At 34.8% G+C, this 26,810-nt stretch overlaps 1 protein-coding gene across 1 annotated transcript; it reads left to right on the top strand.

Annotated features, from left to right (window-relative positions):
- Positions 1-1,366: 1,366 nt before the first annotated feature.
- LOC100378572 (asparagine--tRNA ligase, cytoplasmic-like) lies at positions 1,367-26,584 on the top strand. Its single transcript, XM_002735516.3, has 20 exons — positions 1,367-1,555; positions 4,043-4,131; positions 5,336-5,401; positions 6,382-6,474; positions 7,420-7,509; positions 7,851-7,932; positions 8,309-8,379; positions 11,301-11,387; positions 12,075-12,161; positions 16,612-16,668; positions 17,137-17,177; positions 17,415-17,451; positions 17,723-17,800; positions 18,125-18,246; positions 22,779-22,914; positions 23,391-23,504; positions 23,949-23,996; positions 24,424-24,507; positions 25,651-25,782; positions 26,330-26,584. The coding sequence occupies exons 1-20, from the start codon at positions 1,513-1,515 to the stop codon at positions 26,459-26,461; spliced, it is 1,689 nt and encodes a 562-aa protein (XP_002735562.1). The 5' UTR covers positions 1,367-1,512; the 3' UTR covers positions 26,462-26,584.
- Positions 26,585-26,810: the final 226 nt, after the last annotated feature.

Here is a 26,810-nt window from a genome sequence, read left to right as displayed (position 1 = left end):
GTCCGTTCGTGCGTGCGTGCGTCCCGACTTGTATCTTAGAAATGCCTGGACCAATCACAATCAAACTTGATATTATACATATGCACGTCAATTTGTTTCACGATCTGATTCAAGATGGCCGAATGGCGGCCATTTTTGTTCTAAAAATCATCAAAATCAAACATTTTTCGGCTGTTTACAGATGGGTTTTGTTCAAAATTGGTATATACACTAGACATTATGGGACCTTGATGCAAATAATTTTGTTTTTCAGATAAGATTCAAAATGGCCGACTGGCGGCAATTTTGTTTTAATGAATGGGCTTCTAGACCCATATCCCCGACTTATTTTGACTGATTATGTTCATATTTTAAATATTCATTATACATCATGTCATAGATAAACATATATTGGTTTGACGATCCTATTTAAAATGGCTGAATGGTGGTCATTTTTGTGCTAAAAAATCATATATCAGGCATTTCTGGCATTCGTTATGGATGGATTTCATTCAAACTTGGTACATACATTAGACATTACGGATTCCTGATACACGTCATTTTATTTTTCGGATTGGATTCAAAATGGCTGACTGGCGGCCATTTTGTTTTAATGATTGGGCTTCTAGAGCCATATCTGTTAAATGCTTTGACTGATTATATTCAAATTTTATATATTCGTTATACATCGTGTTATATATATACATGTATTCAAAATGGCTGATTTTGAATGCTGTTCCAGAGCAATATATCTCAATATGGACAAGTACATGTACTTGTTTGACGATCAGATACAAATGTCAATCATTTTACAGTAATGTTAAAAAAATCATATTCCTGACATGGTTATATTCCAGCTATATTACTATAAACAAAACTATACATCTTAAATTTGACAACTAATGGGGACTGTGCCATGCATGGCTTGTTTTAATTTGTTCAATCCAAGTTTATATTTGATATAAAACTATTTATTTGTCCCGCCTAGCTGTTACTAGCTAGTCCAGATTCCAACTCTTGCTGTGATATTATATTCTTATCAATATTGCATTACTATTTTTACACTGGAATTCATTGAACGAATGTTGGTAGGTAATACTGTTAAAGGCTGTGTGATGGTGATTTATTGCAGTACGCCCTCTATAGGCCATTCATAGAAAATAATATCAAAAGACGTGAACATACACGAAATTCTACAAATTGAAACAGCTTTTTTTCACTTCATTTCTTGGCACAGAACTCGTTTTTTCTGTTATCTATAGAGAGTGTGTTCGCTGTTATTTTCAATACTAGTATGTGTTTTCTCAATTTCACAAGAATAAATTTACATGTAAAACAACATACATCGATGTTTTGCTCAATTGGCAGGAAGACAAAAGCATTGTGGGTAAACTACCTTCTGATGCAAGACTGCCCTTTGACCTATGCAACTCTTTAACGCTTCAGCGAAAGGCTTCGGCGAGTGTCAGTGAGTGCAAATAACCGTTTTTTGTACTGTCCTTTCCTGGAGTATACATTGTTAATTACTCTGGTATGGATAAACCCGTGGACGAGAAGATGGCTGATCTATCTTTAGGTAAGGACAAGTCGTACCTCGCCGCCTGAAACACAACCTGGCCATTCGGAAAAAAAATGTGTGAATGGGAAACCAACTGATCTCCACGTTGTCAGTTTATCATATTGTAGCATATGCACCCCAAAGTCTAAACATTCTATTTTGATAATTTGTTATTTGTCTGGATATTTGTATGATATACGAGTCAAGATGTCATCGATAACCGTTTTATTTGTGCGTGGATCATGCTGTCGTCCTGGGCGAGGCTTATAAAATCCATATATTATCGCAACTTATTTATGTATCAGTCAATTGAATGCCACTGAAAATGTTACCCTCTCCCAACATATCCCAACCCCAGGGTCAGGCCTGAGGGGTAAAGCGATTGGCCTACTTTCAAGAATAAGAGTGAAAATATGCAGAAACAAACAAAAGACAGTTTCCCAGCCAAAACTTTTGGTGAATATAATTGTCTTGTGAAATTAAACAACTTGTTTATAATTGCATTTGTCAATGTATATAAAAACAGTTATTAAATGAAACTAATGAAGTTTGTATTATATAGAACAAAACATGATAAATTATTCATGTATCTAGTATTCAGCTGAAAATTGTGAAATTTTGCTATATGTTGTTTATGTGTACCAAGAAAAGTTTAGTAGTAGGATTTATAATACTTATTCCAGAAAGTTTTGCATTTTTCCCCCACAAGTCTCTTACTAGATTCTGACTGCTGTTGTAATGTTTAAAGGATATTTCGAAAATTATATGTACCACACAATAACAATAAATTTGATATGCCATGGTCTTGAATTTCTAATTTTGGCGATGTATTGGTAATATGTTTATACTAATATTTTTGGAGTCATTTTAAATACCGTAACGTCCTTTACACAATTTATGAGAAATGACCATTCTTATGCACCAACAAGTTAAAGTTGGAAGAATTAGAAATATTTTTCTATACAATATATACATTTATTTCAAGTCAATAACCTGTTCGTCCATAAAGGTGGATCTGAATTTATATCACAACACACATTATGTGATATCTGAAAATACTAGAAATCTTTAATGTAATATAATAATTGTTTTATTTTAAGATTGGTAGCCATGATATTAAAAGTTCAATTCGCTTGCATGGGCTAATCGGATTCGAATGGAGATTTGGAATTATTCCACTGCTTTATTACACTCAACTGGATGATATAAGGGACATTTAAATATAATCAATACAATATTTATTATTCGATTGAAGTCAATAGACACAAATGATTACCGCCAGAGTTTTCTGTTTGTCTGAGCCACAGGCGAGAATTTTTGCTCTTTTGGTGGTAATCACAAGTGTTTGCTGACTTCACCCTAAGAAAAAACATTGTGGGATTATATAAATGTCATGTAATGTATCTTCTGAGTGTGTATTGTAGATTCAAATGACAGATGTTTTGTAGGTGTGTTTTAAGGGATAAACGTTTCTGTGCACTTCACTCGATACATATGCATATCATGCACATTTATTGGTGAAAAACCGTGATATATGTTCTCTGAATATAACACGGACAACAATTATTGAATTTCAAAGCATGTAGACGTGGAAATGCATTATCCGGGTAGTATCTGCTCGTCTCGTCTCGTTGTCAGACATTTTGTAATAATGTAATAATGCTTTCTGGTGTTTGTACTTTGTATAAATCTCCAAACAAAATTTGGGAATCACAGTTTAAATATTAAATACATTTTTAAATCAAATCAGAATCAAAATTTTTTAACAAAGTATAGTATACAATTTAGATTAATGTCGTATAGTTACCGGGTACTTGTTTTTTGCTTCTCGTCAATTATCACGATGAATTGTCATTACATCTGTTGTCTCTGTGAAGCAGCTTTTTTTAATAAAATGTAGACAATATGAAATAGTGGATATCACAATTGCTAATATGATAATATGAAGTTCTTACGAGGATACTGCAAAGTATGCATAAAAACCATGGGCGGATTTAGAGGGGGGCCGAGGGGGCCGCGCCCCCCCCCATTTTTAACAAACCAGCAGGTCTTCATGCCATCAGCGCTCGCGAACTTGGCCTTCGGCCAACTTATCGCCCCTCCCGATTTCAGAAATCCTAGATCCGCTTCTGAAGACAGTACAGTGAGAGTAACGGTATTGATGAATTCTGATAGTACTGAACACATAAAAACACATTTCATCATCTCATCTGTTACTTCCTGCTTTCATCATCATAGAAATTCTATTTATAGTCGGTACATGCTAGGTAATACCTAATATTTTACACACTCATACATCCTAGTGTGGTCAAGCTACTGTGTTTAACTTCCTGCTACGATGACATGCCATTCTGGTGGGTGTTTGTGCTTTATATATGTAGCATTTAGATTTATGAAATCTGTAATATGACTTAGTTTTTGCAACTGTTGTTTATAATTTTTACTTGCTTGTTAATTTTGTTAACAATATTGCGACTAAAATTAACTTTATACATGGTTTAACAGGTGATGATACTGTGCTGTATATTTCTGAGAAGGAAGGCAGTGATAGCGGTGATGGCACTCAAGATAAGCCATTTAAGACTGTCTTACAGGTGATACGTTGTTTATATATTTACTGTTTACACATTACCTGCAGAAAGCCTCTATGGACATACCAAAATCAATGGGACAAAAGGCGTCAATAGTCATTGCATGTGTTAATTTGAAATATTCTTAGTACCGGGGGTTGTACATCAGTGTTGAATTCTGGAATATTGTTCCCTTTCTATAGATGTCTGTTGTTGTAATATGACATCCTATGTTGCCATAGCTATTAGCATTTTGAATTGAATATTTGCCATAAGGATTTAGTTCAAAGATACAAGATAACATTTGTATCTTAGTTTGTGTTTATTTGTTGTGGTGTGTGTTATCGACCCATGTACATGTACATGTATATGTGTACCATATTTGCTCTATTGAAAACGCATCCCTAATAAAAGTGCATTTAACCCAAAATTGCATGTATTGTATACTGAATCATTAAAGTATGACTTATTTTGCCAATACAATAGAAACATTAATTAATAATTAATGTAAGCGCATGTGCTGTTAAAATTGTATCATTGGCAAAATTTTATTTAAAGTCTTTGACATGTCAAGTAATTTTTGCAATAGCTACAGTATTCCCGAGATATGCGCCTTGTCAATAGCTGAACTCCATTGAGAACTTCAGTATCGGTAGCTTCATCAACATATTCATGTGTGGGATTCTCTGTTCAACGATCAATGATTTTTCATTATGATTAGTCTGAGAAACTCACCACACTTTTGAAGTATTTCCTGTAGAGCCATTTTTCCCCCTACATATTACTGTGAATACTTTATTTTCGCTGGAATTAATTTTTGATGAAAAGGCGTTTTGGGCATTTTGTATGGAATTTATTTTCACTAATTTTTGATGAGTTTAATGTGAAATATAGGATAAAAAGTGTATTCGCTGGATTTTATTTTCACAGAATCATTCCTTCAGCAAAAATAGCGAAAATAAAGTATTCTACAGTACAATAATTTAACTTGTGTATAATCGTGTACATGCTAACTTGGAACATCAAAGATTAATTGTAATTAGTGCACTCTCAAAGCAGGATTTGGACAGCTATGCATGACAACTATGGTATGCCATCAACTGTGTGTTTCAGTACAATAAACATCTCAGATGTCTATGACAGGGTCAATATTTCAGCATGGAAATTTGTCTGCCCTCTAGAGTCCATTTCATGAAAATCTGATCACTTGTTTGTTTGTTATTTCCAGGCTATGAAGTCTTATGGGAAAGAACCATTTCCTAAAATGTATGTAGATGGAAAAGAAGAAAACCAGGTAAGAATAATGAGAAAGATAATGCATTTTGTCTGTTGTAGAGTACACAATGGTATTGCTTGGTAGACATTTTAAATTTACTGGTTCCAGAATTTCATCCTAAATTTTACTGAAATAAATGTATGCTACTTGACTGTATGTCATATTCTGAGAAATTACTGCTGTTTTTTTAACTGTATATGAATGTGTACTGTAAAATATTTGAGCTGGAATTAATTTTTGCTGAAAAGGATTTTTGGGTGTTTTGTATGTAATTCATTTTCCCTGATTTTTGACAAGTTGAATGTAAAATATAGAAAAAAAGATATATTTGCTGGATTTTATTTTCACTGAATCATCCCTTCAGCGAAAATAGCGAATGTTAATTCCAAGCGAAAACAAAGTATTTTACAATATTTTAACTTGAACCCTATTATTGCTCTGATTTCCACAATTCACTACAGAAGGCTTGCTGTGGTTTCGCTTGTTGTCAGTTTATGCAAAAATTATTTTTGAGCTTTATGGTTTGTGAAACCATACTATTAATTTATGGACTGAACTGTGATAGTGTCATAAATATATAACATTGAATGGTGTCTGACTTCCTCCGGAGATGTGAACAAGTTTTTGAAAATCCACTTTATTATTTCATTGTGAGGGATTATGTTTCTATAGCAACGACAGCAAGTTTATTTTCTAAATATTCAGTCCTCTGTCATCTGAGCTGAAGTTATGTAAGCATGTTTTAACAGAGCATCTACACTTGTACATTTATTAGCCCAAGTCTTGACTGATAATATTATTTTTGTAAAATACCCAGTGATATTACACTGCAAATTTCATAAAACTCTCAGATATTGCAACGCATTGAAATCCTATCAGTGGTAACATTGGGTTGTTCAAATGCTGAGTAGCTAGGATCACCTTTGTAAAACATGTTCCTGTATAAGTTATGTTGCAATGATATTTGTTGCTGTCATTTCTGTCTTGTTTTATTTCAGAGGTGGGAGGAGCTATCATTAGCCCAGAGAAAGAAAATTACCAAGATGTGGTCCAAAGAACAACGGAAACTTGTTGAAAAAGAGAAAAAAGAGGTAATATACAATGTATATGACAAGATTCAATTGCTGGGCAAGATGATCTTGTTAATCGGTGTAGTGGTTATTGTTGCAAGGTCTCTCTATCTAGGGCTAAACACTATAAAGTGAGCAATCCATACTCTAGGTGTGTATGCTACAGACTTAATAGAGTGAATAAATCCATTGGCTGTGAGTCATTCACTAATTCACTGACCAGGATACTGAATTGAATACAGCTCTGTCATATACGTGTACTAGCTTCAGGTTTATTCCAAATATATTGATTCTGTATTTATTCATATTGCCTTTGAAACTTTACTCTTGGTAAAATATAGAAACACACACAAAAGTTGTTACAAAATGTAACTAGTCCTTGTTAGACGCAGTCCGAAAACGGGGACCTCTGTGTGTGCGTACAAGCATGCTGTATCTCAGGCACCCCTTGTCTGATCACATTCAAATTTTACAAATATATCACATACTGTTGTATCTTTGGCAACATAAACACATCCATTTGTTTCATGAGCTGATTCAAGATGGCCGATTGGCAGCCATTTAATGTTAAAAATTAATTAAAATCAAGCATTTCTGCCATTCCACAAACAAACTTTGAACATCTATTGGACATTATGCGAACTTGATGCGCATCATTTTGTTTTTCAGACAGGATTCAAAATGGCCAACTGGCAGGCATTTTGTTTTAACAAATGCAGTTCTGAATTCATATCTTTGACATGTTCCAACCATTCATATCCAACTATATTATGATAAACAAAACTAATATCTTAAACTCAGTAACTAACGGGACTATGTAATGTAATTAATTGACTATGTTAGTATCATTTTGGTATCTCTGTGTTAAAATTTTAAATAATGTATTATACGTGTGCATTGTATTCATGGCATGGAACCCATATTGATTACTGTGTAATTATGTTCTGTGTTTTAATACCCATGCAGGCAGAAGACCTGAAACGAAGAGAAGAGAATCTTCTTAAAGCTAAAGAGATCGTCATAAAAGAGAATCCAGATTTACCTGCTCCAAAATTGGTTAGTCACTGCCAAGCTACTTACAAGATTGTGTCTGATTGGCTAATCAGAGAGCAGCTTGTTTTTTAAATGTATCAAATTCTGCCTTGCATTTATGCTTTGACTCAACTGAGTCTGACACTCAAGAGCCATCAATATTCCCAATCAATTGCTGGTATGAAAATTAGGAAGCAGTTGATCAAGCAGTATTACAGCCATGTCTTACATTATTATCAGAACTGGCTTTGTTCATTCTAAAGCTGATACTAGAATTGTGGTGTGAGAGTTGGGTTACGGAAAATATTAAAAACGTGAAACTACAACAGTCATGTAACTGACACAATGTATTGTCTTGTTGTCAGATTAAAATTGCATTATGTGAAAAGAACCGAGGAGATACAAGAGTGAAAGTTTTAGGATGGGTACATCGTCTAAGAAGACAAGGTAAGTCTCGCACTGAAATTTTCCTGTGTCACAATGCTTAAAATTATTCTCAATCCTTTGTGATTTGTGCTTAAAACCTGAGATTGCTATCCATACATTTTACCTGTGTATATATGGAAACCATGCTGTTCTTGAAATACTCCAAAAGCATAAATTACCACTGGAATTTAATTTCACTATTTTGATGTTTTGAGCATATTAATAAATTTAACTTTGATTTGCCTGTGAATAAAATGTGCTCCATTTTAATTTACACTTTGTGAATATTCTCAAAATATACAGGTACCAATAAAAATTCATGCTTTTTGAGTATTATTTTTTTCATTTTAATGGGTTTTTAACTTGACATTTGAAACTGTTTTCTGTGATTTTGTAGGAAAAGCATTGATGTTTATTATTTTACGTGACGGTACAGGATATCTTCAGTGTGTGTGTTCAGATTTATTAGTAAGTTGAAACATTTATATTATTGTCTTCCCAGCATTTTGACAATTTTAAGCCTATATGATGATTGGAATAACAAATATGTGATTGACATACAATACTGAATATTGTCAGTGTTGATGACATTTCACATTACTATGTGATTGACATACAATACTGAATATTGTCAGTGTTGATGACATTTCACATTACTATGTGATTGACATACAATACTGAATATTGTCAGTGTTGATGACATTTCACATTACTATGTGTACCATTTTCAATCAACTTTTGGTCTATAATGGTTGAAATGATAATTGTGTAAACATAACACTTATTCGTGTTTGTTGTGTTATCACATTAATGGTGTTTGCAGTGTAAGACGTGGATCCAATATTAAAATTAAAGCTGTGTAATCGGATATATTTTGTTCGGTAGTACGTGGTATATAGAGTACCGTAGTATGTGCCTTATATCAAATGCAACAATTACGTTATTTGCAAGGTATCTGGGTCAGAAAGTGTTAGCAAACTGCTGAACACCAGGGTTCTCCCCAGGGCTTTTTACCGCCGAGGTCCGCGGCGCTATACCTGTGAATCTCGGCGCTTCACTTGGGACCTCGGCGCTATGTGTTCCCACCTCGGCGCTTGATTTCATATTTGACATGCCAATATCAGATGTGAAAATCTTTGTTCGCCACGTCGGTCGGCCCCGACCGTCACTCAAAATTAGTGACCACCACGGAAATGCGAGGACTATTGTCTGATTGTTAGTATAATTACGTACCGACCGACACGCATCCTGTCAGTCGTGGATTATAATTTATAAACAATAGACCTAGTCGCACGATACGTAGCGGCTAGTCAAATTTGTGGAATTAGCACCTCTTTGTTTGTAAGTAAATACTTTCTGCGATAGACACAGTCTTTAGATTGAAAGCTAAAATTATTTCAAAATCAATTCCACCTCGATATAACACGGTCAAATCGGAGTTCACGATCAGTTCACGCTACTCAAGAAAAAAACAACGTGTTTATTGCGTTATTTGGTAAAATACATTTGAACTGTTATCATTGCGAATCATGTAAAAACTCTTCTTTCAAGACCTAATTTACCTTTTAAAAATTGCAAATCACCTATTTCGAAAGCTATCATGCAGTTGTCAATTGAAATCGATGCCAACACATCGTGCTACGACATCGCTTTACTTCCGCAATGTAATCTTTATGATCACTACCATTCGGAAAACTTCGGGTTCTACCGGCATTACCATGCGGCATTTTGATTGGTTAATGGCATTCTTGACCCATCAGGTCAAAGGACACATGCTAATGTTCACAAACATCATGGCGGGTCTGGTTTTTTTTACCGAAGCGATCAAGTGATCAAAAATAATTGCTCCCGATAAAAATAAGTCGGATTTTACTTACATTTCATATAAAAAAAAAAGTTAAATTTGTTGAGGAATTATTGCTATAACTGGTGTATAACATGGCCAAGTAAGTTATGTCACGTCGTAACTTTGATGATCGTTTTGAAGCTTTATTTGTTCGCTCATTACTGTAATTGTAAACGTTTTAGAAGTTGATGGTACGAATAATAAATTACAACAATACGTCAATTAATTACGTGATCGATTTTTTGGAAGGAGAATGTTTTTGGAGTGAATAAAATTATGAGATTCGTGAACATAAATCTGGCTTAACGTTTTGAATGCGTTTCCTTCAACGTTTTACAAAACAATTAAATTGCAACAATAATTTATTTGTGTTTGTTTTTAGTCTGCAGCATTTGTATTTCGAGAATGTTTCAAACTCTTCTAAATTGTGAAACATAATGTGTTGATTCCATTAAAAAAAATATTTGCCCTGTGACTGAGCTCACTAATATTCATAATTGTAAATAAGTTCTGTTAATCAATGAAGGAAAGATATGTAAATGATATGCAAATTATTATGCAAATTAGCCCCGGCGCTATGCATTTTTTCTGGGGAGAACCCTGAACACTGCTGAGCATTTATGTAGATTTGATTGTAGTCAAGTTTTTTAGCATCTTAGGGTGTCAACAGGATTCGAAACAGCATTGCATGTTGGGATTTTAGGTTTTCCATATAAAAAATATATCAATTGCCAACGCTTCAATGCTTTTCATTTTACCACATATTTTAAATTAACAGATAATACAAACAAGCTTTAACAAATATGGCGACTAAGCTGCAACTTTGATTTTTGTGCAGATAGCATTCACAAAAAAGATACATTACCAAGGTTTAACTGAACGAAACGCTGCGAGGGGCTCTAAAAAGTCAATGTCAGTTTTTAGCACACATTGCCACCATATAAAAACTCGCATTCATGCTGCCACTTGGAAAGTGCACATCCTTATACCACGTCAGCAATTTTGATAATAGTTCGTAGTATATTGTCAAATGTATTAATGAGTTCCCTTATTGTAGCTTTTTCCCATATTTTAAATCAAACTACAATCAACATACTATCTAGTTATTTAAGATTATGATGTGTTCATTTTCTAAGTGATTGTTAATTCTAAATAGACCATTTTCCGTTCACTGCGAGAATCACGCGTTATGCGTGAAATCGAACGTAAAAACAGGACAAACAAAGGTCATAGCGTCGTAGTCGCGTCAAACATTGCGTGGGATTCGACAAACGCGAAGTATTTTGGGTGACATTTCCATGCTTAATAATGTGCTGTCCACATTTGATGATAGGCAATTTCGATTATTAAAGTAAGGGTATTCGGAAGCAATATTCCTCTGTCGAAGATCGGCCGGTCAATGTAAGCTGCGAAATAAAGAAATTTTAGTTCAAAATCAAATCGTTCGATTTTTGCGGCAGACGTTCGACGCGCGTCTTTCATGCATCTCGCGAGATCTCGCAATTGTTCGGAAAATCACCTATTACATGTTCTGTTTTGATAGTGTCAAAGCTATGAAGCCCTATCTCTGTCTACTGAGAGTACTGTCTTTGTGTGTGGAACCATTAAAGAAGTACCCGACGGGAAATCAGTGAGTAGAAAATATCCATGGTGAAAGTATTTACGCAGGGCACTGATTTCATTCATACATTGTCTATACACAACCATGTGCCTCCTAACAACTTTTCTCTATTTTTTTAGCCAATACACAGGTCATCCAACAGATTTTACAAAAATAGCGAAATTAAAACCCACTGAATAATTAATGCATTTACAGTAATTCAAATGAGTTAATATCCACTAAATTACTGTTTGTTGGTGTAATAAAGTTGTATATAGATATGAAAACAGTAGTTTCACTTCCAATGTACTGTGTGGTGTGTTGTGTGTGAATGGCATTAATAACCTAAATTGATTCAATCTATTAATTTTATGCGGTATTCATATTTGTGTTATTAGCTGTGCAATCTTTCTGTAGTTTAGGATACTGTAAAATACTTTATTTTCACTTGGAATGAATTTTCGCCATTTTCGCTGAAGGAATGATTCCCAAATCTAGCAGATATACCTTTTTTCCTATATTCTACATTCAACTGGTCAAAAATCAGTGAAAATAAATTCCTTACAAAACACCAAAAAAGTTGTTTCAGCAAAAATTAAGTCCAGCTAAAATAAAGTATTCTACAGTATTGTATTTGGGAAATAGTTATCAGTGTGGCATTTTGCAATTTTGAGATGGAATTGATCGATTTATTGTCCTAATTTTCCTAATATATAGGCACCTGGTGGACATGAACTCATCGTTGATTATTGGGAGTTAGTGTCTGCTGCACCAGCTGGCGGTATTGATAATATACTAAACGAGGTACAGTGTTTGTCAATTAATGAAATATTGTTTTTTCTTCAATAATTTAACACTTCTATTTTTAGGAGCATGCACTAAAAATACTTTGCAAAGGCAGATAAAAAGGGCTTCTGAGTCGTAGCTCAATAGAAGATTTTTGGATGATTATTATTATCATTATATTGTTCCAAACACCAAAAGGGTAATATTTCCAGCTAAGTTACTGACTCGCTATTGAATCTCTGGTAGTGATGGACTTTGGTGTTAAATACAGGACTGTACATTGTCAATGCTTGTTCTATTTTTAGGATCAACAGAGCTGCTGGGTGTTTTTTTTTAATGGTTCATAGGCTTTTCCACTTGTTTACGAATTGCGTTTGCATATGCGCAGTTATTGGTTGATCAGGTTGTTTAAGGAACGTTGTTCACACTTGAAAATAACGGCGTTGATTGCTGCTGGTGTCTTTAAATGCATGTATGTGTAAAACAATTTAGGGAACTGATCATTACCACCCAGCCGGTTTCCTGTGAGTTTGACTCGGTTTACCGTACCGGTCGTTGCTTTACCGTACCGGTCGTTGCTTTACCGTACCGGTCGTTGCTTTACCGTACCGGTCGTTGCTTTACCGTACCGACCGTTGCGTTACCGTACCGGCCGGACAATTACCGTACTGATAGGACCAATACCGACTATTTATCACCTTCGATTAATGAATGCATGGTAAACAAAGCCCCGGTAACTGATCGGCGCCCTGCCGGTAACCGTGAGTCATGCATGAATTAATTGGGCATTTTGCAAACAATAAGAATTTTTTTTTACCCACCCATTGAAAGTGAATAATTTGAAAAGGACATGACTTGTACAACAGAGTGTTACGTCCCAGTCGACTAGAGGACTCGATGGGTTAATTATTTGTTTATATTTGTCAGTAGCTCACACAGTGGAAAGAAAGTCGGACAACCGTCGAAATACAAATAAATAAATTAAATAAAAAAGTCTTTCTGAAATTTCATGTTTTTTTTTTCCAATATATGTGTGTTATTCACATATTCATGATCGCCTGTAACGCTATAAAACGACAGTCCTACATCGTAGCTTACCCACGACGTTGAATAAAACGTCTCAATCTGTCGCATGAATTCGATGATACTTGCATAATGTGTCAGCGTGACTCGCTTGGCCGAGCTCACGTGTATTTAAATTCGGGCTTGGGCGTTCGAAAATCTGTTTTGATACTTTGTTGACAATAACACGCGCAACGCGTGCACGTAGTCCAGATAAAATTCAAGTGCGTAAAACGGAATTTGACCTTGCTCTAGGTCAACATTTTTCTATTGCTTTTCGACCTCATTTTGTGAGTTTGCTTATGGAATTGTCCAAACATATTTACCCGATATTTACACACCCCCTCCAACAATCCCCAATGTAACTTTATTATAACAAAACAGAGTGTGCAAGTGTGCCGGTATATCTCTTTTTGGAACATGTGATTGGCCCTGAAAAGGGCTGTTTGGTTTGGGGCAGAATACGATTTAGACTGGAAAGGTCGGGACTTTTTTTTGTTTTACAAAAAAAATATAATTACAGCCAATACAAAGTCAGCTTGGACATTCAGTTGTGAGACATAACAAAATAAACGGTGCCAGCGATAGATTTTGCGAATGAAAGAACAAACTAAACGCAATCAAAGGCGCCGACCACTCGCGTTGGAAATAAACTAATAAAACGCGTTGCGACGAGAAATCTCGTCTGCATCTATCATTCACGCAAACGCACACACATGCTATTTTCGTATGTTGAATACGTTGGCAACGTCGTCAAATATTTAGCCCAATCACTGAATAAAAAAACATCCAAGCACACGTGCACTGGCGCCAGATAAAGTGAAAAAATGAAAACAAAATTACGTCTGCACTGTGCATTTTTAACAATAACCAAAACCATTAGGTTACATGCCAAAACTACCGACTCAGGATTCATCATACACAAATATAGCCACTTTCATGGAACTGTTATTTTTGTAACCCACTTTGTCGGCTCAGTTGATTTGGGAGCACTGATCCCAATTTAAAAAAAAATAAAAATATCGTATAAAATAAAGACGCAGTTCCGTCTGTAGTCATATCCAACAGTTCACATGGACGTACTGGGAGCTCCATGGTCTCAAAAAAATCATGTGTAGCATTATCACGCGCAACTTGAATGTAAATATTATGCAATAATAATGGTAAAGTTTAATCTCTGACAAATAAAAAGACGCAACAAATTGACCTGGTGGTGTATTTGACCTCGAAAGCTACTGCATAGCAAACATGAACAAAATGATTTATAAACTGACTATAACTACAAACTAAACAAATTCTACTCAAATTAATTCTACAGTTTTGCTTTCTCAGGCGATCCTGTGCATAAAACTGAAATTTAAACAGGTCGGCATTTTACCGGTAAACCGGAAAATCAATGCATATATTAACTTGTCAGAAGTGTGAATTGCCTCCTGCCAGTACGGTAACGGCCTTGCCGGTACGGCTAATGACCTTCGGGTACGGTAAAGCAGCGGCCGGTACGGTAAAGCAGCGGCCGGTACGGTAAAGCAGCGGCCGGTACGGTAAAGCAGCGGCCGGTACGGTAAAGAAACGCATGCCGCAGGAGACTCACAGGAAACCGGCTTGGTGGTAATGATCAGTTCCCTTATTGGCAATGTTGTCATAGCAACTTGTGATCAAATGATTTGTTATTAGACCATGGAGGTAAAAGACAGAAGGAGTTACAACTGGTTCAAAGCCTATTAAATTTCCTTTGATTCTAGTAGAGTTAATTCTCTTATCTTGTCTGTTTAAACCTCCTTTATTGCCCATAATCATTTTTAATGCTAGCATTCACTGTCCTCGTAACCAAGGGCGGGTCTTTTTTTTCTTGGTTGCTATGCAGCGTTTTATGAGAATAAGAGTATTTTTACTTACGTGATGCATCTAGAAAGAATGCCATTGTTATGACAAGTTTATTCATGTTTGAATTTTTAAAATCGGCTGATCTATATTGTTTTTTCGTGAAATTTCAACTGCTGTTTTGGCAGGGTTGCATCCAATTGGCCTACTTATGTGTATTGAAGCCTACTTCATGATCTTTGCAATGGTGTTAAAACTATGTCCCTTCAGAGTACTCTGCACATGCAGCAGATGACGGAAACTTGAACTGTTTTCAAGGTTTTTTTTTGTCATTAACAGTATTTCATGACTTCTGGCTACATCTTTTGCTATTATCCAGTCATCATGATTTTGGGACAAAATATATTCTCTTCAATCACGACTTCTTCAATTTTATTTACTTCCGCTGAATTGAAACAATCAACGACTTCGTCTTTGCAAATGCATACACAATTTTCCACTTTTTTTTAAACAGTGACCTTTGGCCCAACAGTTTTTGAATATTCCTGAAGTACGTCCATAATACTGACATCGGAATTATCAGCTTTCGTCTGCAGGTCCTTCAAATTATGGTCAGTGTACCACGATAGAAAGTGAGATTTTAGCGAGTCCTTGAAAGGTTTGTTGACGGCAAGATCAAGGGGTTGCAGCTGATCTGTACAAGAGGCCGGAACAAACACTGTGGCGATGTTGTTGTCTTGTAGTTTTTTCAAAAAAATCTTCCCATCGATGTGCTCTGAATACAACCGCACCTTCTGGCACATACGGAATGATAACAGTGTTTAGATACCGATGCATTGTTTTTCTGTATTTTTGTCTTGGCATAATGCCGCGCTGAGTGTGAACTGCAGAAATAATAGCGATAATCCTCGGACATTGAATGGAACATTGAATAATAAATGTTCTTTGTTCTTATTTGTTGAAATTTTGTTTTAAAATTATGACAATCACGTATGAATGAATGGTCAAAGTTGAAATAATTCGTCTGAAAGAGAATGCGAATAACAAAATGCACAAATTAGACGAAATTTGCTTTCACGCGAAAATTTCATTATGTGAAAATTCCGCGTCCCACAGTATGTTAATTCGATAACTTGTTTGCTGCTAGATTAACAAGCAAACATTATAATCACTTAGTAAATGCCGGAAATGATCATGGAACCTTTGATCTTAAACCATTTGTAACTGTCATGTCTTTTATCTCCATGATTAGACACTCGCATGCTGGTTGGCATAAATTTATACATGACATCAGAGTGCAATTGATTATATCACCTTCCACCTACATTTTGAAAATTTGGTTGGAAATACAGAATCTAACATTCTGATCACCCAGCTTTGTATACTAGTAGTTTGGACTGGTGCCCTGCCCTCTATGACGCATTTCCTATCTTGTTATACACAGGATTTTGGGTATATATAGATCATTTGTTGCTATTAGCAACTAAACTTGGCAAATAGAGGAAATATGTCAAAATGATTGTGAAATATAATTATAAATTTTTAAACTTTTAAACTTTGCAACTGATATTTGTATTTGCAGGAGTCTCATGTTGACGTTCAGCTTGATAACCGACATATGATGATAAGAGGGGAAAACGTGAGTATGATTTCAGGTGACCTTTACGTATAAGAAGATTTAATTTCACATGTCAGGGATTAGTGCAGCATTCACCTAGTCATGTAGTTTGGCAGTTTAGTTTCTTTGGAAACCTGATTATGTAATGATGATTCGCACAAAGTCCGCCCATCATGATCATCATGCAGGTTTGCAAACTGCTTCCGTCAAACTCTGAGATTAAACAATTTATTTGTTTTGTACATTTGCATACCATGATTATTATTATTTTTTATTGCACAAAATAGACTTAATTCATCATTTTTTACCTGTCACGAGTAAATTTTCAAAAACAATATTAAAAAAATTAAATGGGATAATTTTATGAAAGGTGACAATAGTTACTTTGCCATTCAATGAGTGGATTAAAAATAAATATTAGCTTGATTTATGTTTTCATAATTCAGTAGGTTGAGACTGTTCTATCCATGACTTTATTGTTTTTTACAGTTATCCAAGATTTTGAAAATCAGATCTGTTGTCACGCAATGGTAAGAAAAAAAATCATTCACTCACTTAAATTTCTACCTTAATAATAATTTTTCATCTGTTGGTGTTTTCTGATGAACCTGCTTTGGTGAGGTTCTTCCTGAATCTTACAGGTGATTGGTTGCAGCTCAGGTGGCAACAATTACAAACAGTGATTGCAAGTTGTTTGCATTTTTTTGGAAGCAAGGAAAGCTTCATATTTGAATAATTCAGTATTATTTTTACTTTCATTCAACCAGCTTCCGAGATCATTACTTCAATAATAGCTACTTTGAGGTTAGTCAAAATTACAAATATTACGAGTAACAACAGAATTTAGTTGAAGCAAATATAATTCAAATGTCATCTTCAGACTTGTTTAATAACATCGACTGTTTTGTAATATGATTTGCACATTTGTAATTATTAAAATCATTTGTAACTATTAAAACAATTTGTAACTATTGAAATAATTTTAACTATTGTGTTTATTCTTCTGCACATCAACTTGTGTCCGGTCATTCATACTTTGTTCATAAACAATCACTTTATGATCTTTATTTTTTAGATATTTCCACCAACATTGGTACAGACACAGGTAGAAGGTGGATCCACTCTATTTAAATTGAACTATTTTGGTGAAGAGGTTAGTATGTAAATCTGTTTAGTCTCTCTCTGACTAATTTAACTGTTCAATGACAAACTGTTTGCCTTTCGAAATGTAGCACATTTTTCTATATCTCTTTAACCATTATCTGGAACTCTTTGGCCAATTTTGTCTCTAAAATTAGTGTTTCTATTTCATTCAAACTTGGTATCACCCATAAAAGGTCCACAACTAAACACTGTTCTTATGAACTGTTGCTTAAATTCTGTTGGGACATTTATATATTACCGAAAAAATTTAAATGTCATGGTATTTCTATTTTTTTTTAAACAAAGGCTTATGCAGTAATTGTTTTTTTTTCAGTCTTACCTGACTCAGTCATCACAATTGTATCTTGAAACTGCACTACCTTCCATGGGAGATGTGTTTTGTATCGCTTCAAGTTATCGAGCTGAACAATCTCGTACTAGAAGACATTTATCAGAGTAAGTTGTCAGAAAGTGATAAAATGTTTCACATTTCCTTGGGGAGGTTGTCAGTAAATCTTATCCTTGGGTGCTAAGACGCGCACTACTTTACCATGTTTTTGTATGGACTCTGTCATGTATGTAAGGGTGCCTCTACAGGGTAGTTTCTACAGGCGCATTTTCGTATATATGCCACTTGCGCGTACCAGCAAATCAGACTTGTGCGTGGCATTCTAATCATAACCTGCGTGCAAACCAGACTTACGTGTGTCAATAAAATAGACTTGCGTGTGAGCTTGCATGTGGCTATCTAATTATACACGCCAATAAAATATGGAAGTATCAAATATGTTGAGAATACGGCCAAAATCATTGCAAGAAGTCTGACTAGTTGTCACCACCACGCGCACCACCCATTTGGTTGAAGATCCTTATTGATACAATATTATACATAAGCTTTGGTGAGCTTCCAAATATTGTTACAGTAAATCATGAAGTACAACACATTCTGATTTATGGACATGAACTAATTACAGCTGCAAATAAAATGTATATATATCAAATACATTGAGAATATATAAAATGGCCATAAGTGTTGTTAATGTCCGGTGTGATAGCCACATGTTGAGTTTCTATTTGTTACAAATTATAAGTGTTTCCCTTGATGCATAATAGCTTTCGCCATTTATACACTTCCATAAAATTGAAAAAAACAAATAAACAAACAACAAATAACAACTTGAAGGGACTGTATGCAAGTCCAGTCGTCAAGGTGAATTTACTGGTTTGTTGCTGTTAGTTATTGATTGAACTATGTAGCCAGTTAAAGATACACTAGCTGTAATGACCTAGTTTTTTGTATTGCAAACGTGTTCTACATGAATAGCAATTATTTCCGTTCTATTAGCTGAAACTAGTTCAATTATTTGGTACCGAGCCCTTCTGTATGCTTTATAAGCTCGCTAAAAGCACTGAATCAACATCGTGAAGTGTTTATTGTACGTACCCTACACTCCGTTTGTTAAACCATCATACGTCATTACTGATTGTTAGCGCGTGCGCAATTCCGAGTACTCCGTTATGTCGTCACCGGAAGCGCTGTCCCTGTGTCATATGACGCCTTACTAGCCGATTTTGGCTAAAATTCCGCTCCGCCGCCTCTTTACAACAGTGTTTATACGCGGAACTTGATACTGCTTTTTACAATTTGGGTTGCCTTTGAACCACATATTTTAGTGAAATATTGTTTATAGAGTGAAATATTATTGTCATACATAATTCAATCTTTGAAACAACAGAAACTAACACATAATAACGATAATCAAATTTTTGTTTGAAGTTCGAAAGTAGTTGCGTTATTTCCGGTTTCAACTAGTTCGAAGATAGAACGTCCTTGAGCGCAATAAAATCACGCGTAGAACTCCATCCGAACCAGCGTAAACTTATTGCAATTTGCGCGATTTGGGCCCAGTTTGTTCTTACAAGCTTTCTAAGTTTCATTTATCATTATTTAGTAAACAGGTCTCTGAAACGATTAAATATATCCGTAAAATACGTGGCAATCGACAATTGACTTCGAAACGTTCGAAATTTCGAACAAACTCCCGGCACACCTAGCGCGATATGCGTCAGATCGGTGTAGAAGACGCCAAACTGCAGCGTCAATGATTGTTGGAGTTCTTCATCTCGTGATCAGTCAGACCACCTAGAAATATGGCGTTGAGTTCGATTGTGAGCATTTTCTCCGCATTCGTATCCGCACAGAGATTGATGTAAATTTTATTATAACAGGAGATAAGCAATTTCATAAATAAATGCAACAAGTTTTCAACCCAAAATAGTTATTTAGAATGCCGTTAGAGACGTTTTCATTACAGCTAGTGGGCCTTTAAATATGTATAATATGCCAGTTAAACAAGGTCGGGTTCACATGTACCTTGAAATCTACGAACTTTCGAGAAGGCATTCATCTCGAAACTTATTAGCGTTATGGTCAAAGTTACAAAGACTGTTTCAAGTGTATGAACAGCTTTGGTTTTATAGCTACGGGTGTGGGTGTGTGTGTTAGAGCGCGAACAGGAATGTGTGACAGCCGGGGAAAAATACAATGTAGTTGCAAGCACCAAGAACTTGATTGGACGATTATCGAAACATGGGATGTGGTATGCCTTTGATGTGTGGCCGTTTGAGACAGCGTAGTTGGACTATTCCATTGCTTTTATGGGTACATGAAACATTGCTGTAACACTTCAATGAAATGTAATAAGAATATAAAACTGAGAATGGATATTAAAAAGCCATAGTAATTGTAAATTCTGTTCATTGGTAGTTTGTTGATATTTGATGCAGTCATGATCTTGTATTTGTAGTAATATTAGCATGGCGAGTGTCAAGCACTCAATTTACCGTAATGGAATGTCCCATTGCCAGTCAATTTTTCCTTGGAATATTTCCCCACTGTACCGTCACCACGTACTAGTATCCTTTGAATATCATGTTTTGCAACAATGATATTTTGAATGCATAACAAGATACAGTTAATTCAAGGGTTTTATTATAAGGCTAGCCGACGTCGGTCGCTGCTCTTGCTGGACGTAACCAAACTAGTGCGACGAAAATGTCGCACAATGCCTTGAACTCTTGCCCACGCTCGCCCATCTTATTTAGCGATCGCTGGCAAACTGTTTCCATCCAAGAAGATTCGAATAATCTCCTTTAGAGTGTCCACAAGCTCTCGCATAATAGCATTAATTGTATAGTTTTAGTTAACGATTCAAAATCAAAAACTGCACTCTAAAACTGTTCTCACGAAGGTAATTTTGGTACTGTAATCAATTGTATGGTGTTCATTAAAAATAGATATATCAACGAAGTTTATTATTTTTTATAAAACATTCAAAATAAAATTAATTTATTAATCATCAAAATCTATGTCAAAAGGTCAACTTGCGTGAATACAATTATAACGATGGACTCGCTGGTACTAGTGAAATGACTCGCGAAAACTGAATGTTCTTTGCAAACTTCCACTGCGAGAATGCAACACCAGTTCGTTGGGTAAATGAATCAATATTCACCATCTCTGCATGTTTTGGTGTGATTATGGAAGAGATTATTTACTTATTTATTTTTTGCAATACATTGTCCCATGGAGGCAGCTATTTTGCATCTCTGCAATTTTCCCAGACTGGCGGTGTTGACAAATACATTGACAACTCCGAAACGCTCGACTGACGATACTTATCTATACGGATGTATAATACGGACTTATTTACCGGTATTACTCTACAACGGAGCCGATCAAGCCCATACAAACATAACTTGCAGCTTAGAATAAAGAATAAACCAATTTTTTGGGGCAAATAATTCATATCTATACTCTCAATCCATTCGTATCAAAGAGCCTGACTTGTACCTTTCAGTTGTTCTCAACTTCCACTGGCACCCATGAACTGGAATAGTTCACATTCAAATTTAAAACTCAACTCAAAATGTTGTTATTTCACCGGACATTACAACCCTTTTATACATTTTATTATAATATTCGATATCTCCAAATTTTATTAGCATGTATAATTAGAAAGGTACATTAAAGTCAAAATTTGTTTTATATTCATGTACATACCACTAAAGTACTATCATCAAAAACTGAACAATTAATTATTTGTAACATTTCAAATGCTCTATTTTGAATGTTCAGTTTTAAATTTTAAGCAGAACACCAAATTTAAAACTCAACTCAAAATGTTGTTATTTCACTGGACATTACAACACTTTTATACATTTTATTATAATATTCGATATCTCCAAATTTTATTAGCATGTATAATTAGAAAGGTACATTAAAGTCAAAATTTGTTTTATATTCATGTACATACCACTAAAGTACTATCATCAAAAACTGAACAATTAATTATTTGTAACATTTCAAATGCTCTATTTTGAATGTTCAGTTTTAAATTTTAAGCAGAACACCAAATTGTTATTGTTTTTTCCATAACAAGTTTTCTTAAATAAGCAAGTCAATGCACCAGTTAATGATTAACTTTGGAGCTTGTAAGAAAAAGAAAAAAACAAATAAAATTACAGAATCTACCGAGTGGTAATTCCAATTGTTGTAATAGGTGATTTCCCGTTCAACTTTTCGGTGAGATCTCGCGAGATGCATGAAAGACGTGCATCGAACGTCTGTCGCAAAAAACAAACGATTTGATTTTGAACTATAATTTCTTTATTTCGTAGCTCAAATCGACCGGTCGATCTTAGACAGAGGAATGTTCCTTCCGAATACCCTTACTTACCGGTAATCGAAATTGTCTATCATCAAATGTGTACAGCACATTATCTTATTATGGAAATGCCCCCCAAAATATTTCGCGTTTGTCGAATCCCACGCGATGTTTGGCGCCACTATGATGCTATGACCTTTGTTTGTCCTGGTTTTACATTCAATTTCACGCATAACATGTGATTCTCGCAGTGAACAGAAAATGGTCTATTGAGAGCTATGTTTTAATCATGGACATACCATATTATTCAAATTACTGCAGGTATACACACGTTGAAGCTGAATGTTCTTTTATATGTTTCGATGACCTGTTAAATCGGATTGAATCGCTCGTATGCGATGTGGTAGAACGTGCACTGAACTCACCAGTAGGTCAACTGATTAAAGAATTACATCCAGTAAGTAGAATGTATGTAGATTTATAGTTTCCAACATAAACATCAATACTCTCATGCTTGTGATGTTTGTGTGTCCCTGTATAACCATTAATACATCGCGTTTTTGATATTCGTGCATCTCTGCACAACCGTCATTACATAATGTTTGCGATTTTTGTGCGTCCCAGCATAACTGTTAATACATCATACTTGCAATATTTTCTTGCATCCTGGCACAACTGTCAATCATGATGCTTTCCGATGTTCTGTTAAATATTGTAGCTTTATATTAAAATCAGTTGTATGCGCTGGAATTTGCCAAAGATCTGCTGTATATTATGTAAACATGCAAATTTAAAAAACAATATTTAGGTTAACATTATTATGAATGATTTCAATAGGAACCTGATTTTCATCCAGTTATAGGCAAATATGAAGTTGGGAATACAAATAGCAACTATTACCATGGTTACTATTGGTCTGATTAATTTTTTCAGGAATTCAAACCTCCCAAGCGTCCTTTCAAGAGAATGAATTACAGTGAAGCAATAGTATATCTTCGAGAACATGAAATCAAGAAAGAAGATGACACTTATTATGAATTCGGAGAGGTTTGTAACAATTATTTCAGTATAACTTTTGACTAAATTAAATGATGTTTGTGGCTACTTTTTTTTTTTAACAAACAAAACTTTCATCGTTAGAAATTTTATATTAAAACTTTAAAGAAGTTTTCTACTTTCTGTTTGAATTTGATGAAAATAAATATATTGTTGCCACCAGAGGGGGCTGTTATGCAAAGTACATTCTCACTCGCAAGTACCGGGGTAGTATGCGAATGTTTGACATATTGGTTTGTTACAGTAAAAAACATGACTGCTTAATAGTCTATAATCAACTAGTAAATGTAATAGTTGTTCATTCTGACAAAAATTAGTTCTTACTGTATGAATCACCTGCTGAAATCCTCCACAGATGAATGAATGAATGAATGAAAAAATTAGCAAATAAATATAAATAATACCAGTAAATGATAAATTATTGTTTATTTACAGGACATTCCAGAGATGCCAGAAAGAAAAATGACAGATCAAATAAACGAGGTACAGCTATGGATTTTTTTTCTTGCTGTGTAGAGTGGAGGAGAAGAAGGAAAGGGGTGGATAGATATACAGATGGATGGTCGGACGAACAGACAGAGGGACAGATGGTCGGACGAACAGACAGAGGGACAGACAGACAGAGGGACAGATAAACTAGGAGAGGGATAGAGAGAGGGATAGATAAACTTGGAGAGGGATGGAGAGAGGAACAAAGAGAGTTGTGAATATTACAGTTCACTAAATGTTTCTGAACCCCCATATTAACCAGAGCTTGAAATTTTCGGTTGGGTGGATGACAATTTTTAAAAGTTCAAAGAACTCAAATTGTGAAGAAAATACAAGAATGTGTGGGTCCTCTACAATAGCCTCTATCATTTCTATGAGGTATAAACATTGTTTGTAACTATTCATTTCGTTTTTCTTTTAGCCTATATTCTTATGTAGATTTCCTACTGAAATCAAGTCATTCTACATGTTCAGATGTCCAGAAAATCGCAAAGTTACTGAATCGGTAAGTTGATTTGTACAAATGTTAACATCCTAGTATCCGTTTCCAATCACAGGCATCACTGTACTGAGTATCAGAAACCAAATAAACATTTCTGTAATAAAGTTTTAGTGTGTGTGCTTAATAGTTTGAGGCTAATAGAAACCCAAATTTTCTTTGTTTGAATTGTTGTCAATTCTAGTCATGTTTTATATTGACTCTTGGAGCACCAAACCGGTGAGCCACCTTTCACAAATCAAAGCTGCATAATTTGTTTCCAACATTGGTGAAAAAAACATTTTTATAAATAATGTAACTTGAAATCTGAACTGTCTACAATATTGACTACTGGAATTGTTTACAGATATAAACAGAATTCTCCCAAATCAACATCATGGGCATGTCATAAATGGAAAATGATTATTTTATCTTTTTAGCTCCACTGTCGACTTTGTCGAGCGGAGCTTATCATATGAGTGATTGTCCGTCGTCGTCGTCGTCCGTGTCAATGTTTTACTTTTTCGACTTCTTCTTGAAAACTACAAGCCTGAATGCTTTGATACTTGGTGTATAGGTACCTTGGGTAGACCTCTCTTAGGTTTGTTCATTTCATGTTGATATCTTCAATTCTCTAATTTTGGTGAATATTTTTGTCATTTTTGGTAAAAAGTGATATTTACGACTTCTTGTTAAAAACCAATAGTTCAATTGCTTTGATATTGCATATATAGATACTACATGTAGACCTTTCTCAGATTTGTTCATTTTGTGATGATATCTTCAATTCTCAAATTTTGGTGAATATTTTTGTCATTTTTGGTAGAAAGTGATATTTTCGACTTCTTGTTAAAAACTGTAAGTCCGATTGCTTTGATACTATACATATTGTTCATTGTCTAATGATGTCTTCAGTTCTTTAATTGAAATGTGCATTGCTAACAGCGGAGCTATCTCGGCCGATAGGCTGCTTGTTTGAATGAATACGTTCATTGTTGTCATGAACAGATTGTAGAGTCTATGAACCCACTGCATTATGGGTAAAACTATCTAGGAAGTTCTATCACTCGTATCACTGTAGTGTTCTTCCCAGTAATTTAAACCACTGTGGTAGTAAAATTTGCATAATATTTGCATAATATCACTGACTTGTAAAATATTATATTATAGGTTGACTTATTAATGCCTAATGTGGGTGAGATTGTTGGTGGATCTATGAGGATATGGGACAATGAGGAGTTATTAGCCGGGTATAAAAGAGAGGGAATTGATCCCACACCATATTACTGGTACACAGATCAGGTATGCTACTATGCATTGCTCCATACCATCCTTCATCTTGTGTTGCCATGGAGACTTGTTCAATATAAATTGTCATTTTCCATTTGATTGTTGCAATTCTTAAACTTAAATAAAGTAAAAAAGTCTTTTTGATGATTTAAATGTAAAGTATAAGTAAAAAGGTATATTCGCTGGATTTTATTTTCTCTGAAAATAAAATTATTTGACAGTAGTAGTATTTGACAGAATAGCCTCAACATAGTAATACATTTGGTGTTAATAAAATAATTTGGTGGTTTACACACATCTGAACACATTTATGAAAACTGTCAACCAATTTATTTTTTTGTGGGACAAATTTTTGAAAATTTCGCGAGTCAATTGGAATCGCTAAATTTTGTCACAGTGACAATTTCTCTGGTGGTCCTACATTACAGAGTTGAGTGAATTTCAACAAAAATGTTGTCTTCCTGAATGTCATAAAATTTTGAAAATTTCTAGCAGTTGAAATTGTTTTCAGTACGTGATGTGCAAGGTATTTAATTGTTATTATTTTTTCTTTTCACAGCGCAAATATGGTTCCTGTCCTCATGGTGGTTATGGATTAGGATTAGAAAGATTCTTGACATGGCTTTTAAACAGACCTCACATTAGAGACGTTTGTTTGTATCCACGATTCACTGGAAGATGTAAACCTTAGTTTTCAATGACATGAATTCCTAAATATATCTTTGCCTTCACTCAATATATGCTACATACGTAATACATTAACAAATGATGCTTCATTGTTTTAGCTAAGGTGAATTAAACTTATTGTAATAAATCTCTCTTGTGACATTTAAGCAATGAATTCCTGCATCCAAAATAACAAAGACATGACACAATATGAAACAAAATAAAGGTGGTGTCAGTTTCCATTATTTGAGCACCCAAGTCAACTTTTAGCATCACCACAAATTGATCAAGACTTGTAGCCAATTATGCCAGGATAGTCCGAAGTTATCCAACAAATTATAGACAAATACATACATATATAGTCAAAATTTTGT

Source organism: Saccoglossus kowalevskii, chromosome 13 (assembly GCF_978046115.1).
Source record: "Saccoglossus kowalevskii chromosome 13, keSacKowa6.1, whole genome shotgun sequence".
Classification (NCBI taxonomy): domain Eukaryota; kingdom Metazoa; phylum Hemichordata; class Enteropneusta; family Harrimaniidae; genus Saccoglossus; species Saccoglossus kowalevskii.
Note: the sequence above shows the minus strand (reverse complement) of the source record. Positions and strands in the feature narration are given on the sequence as shown.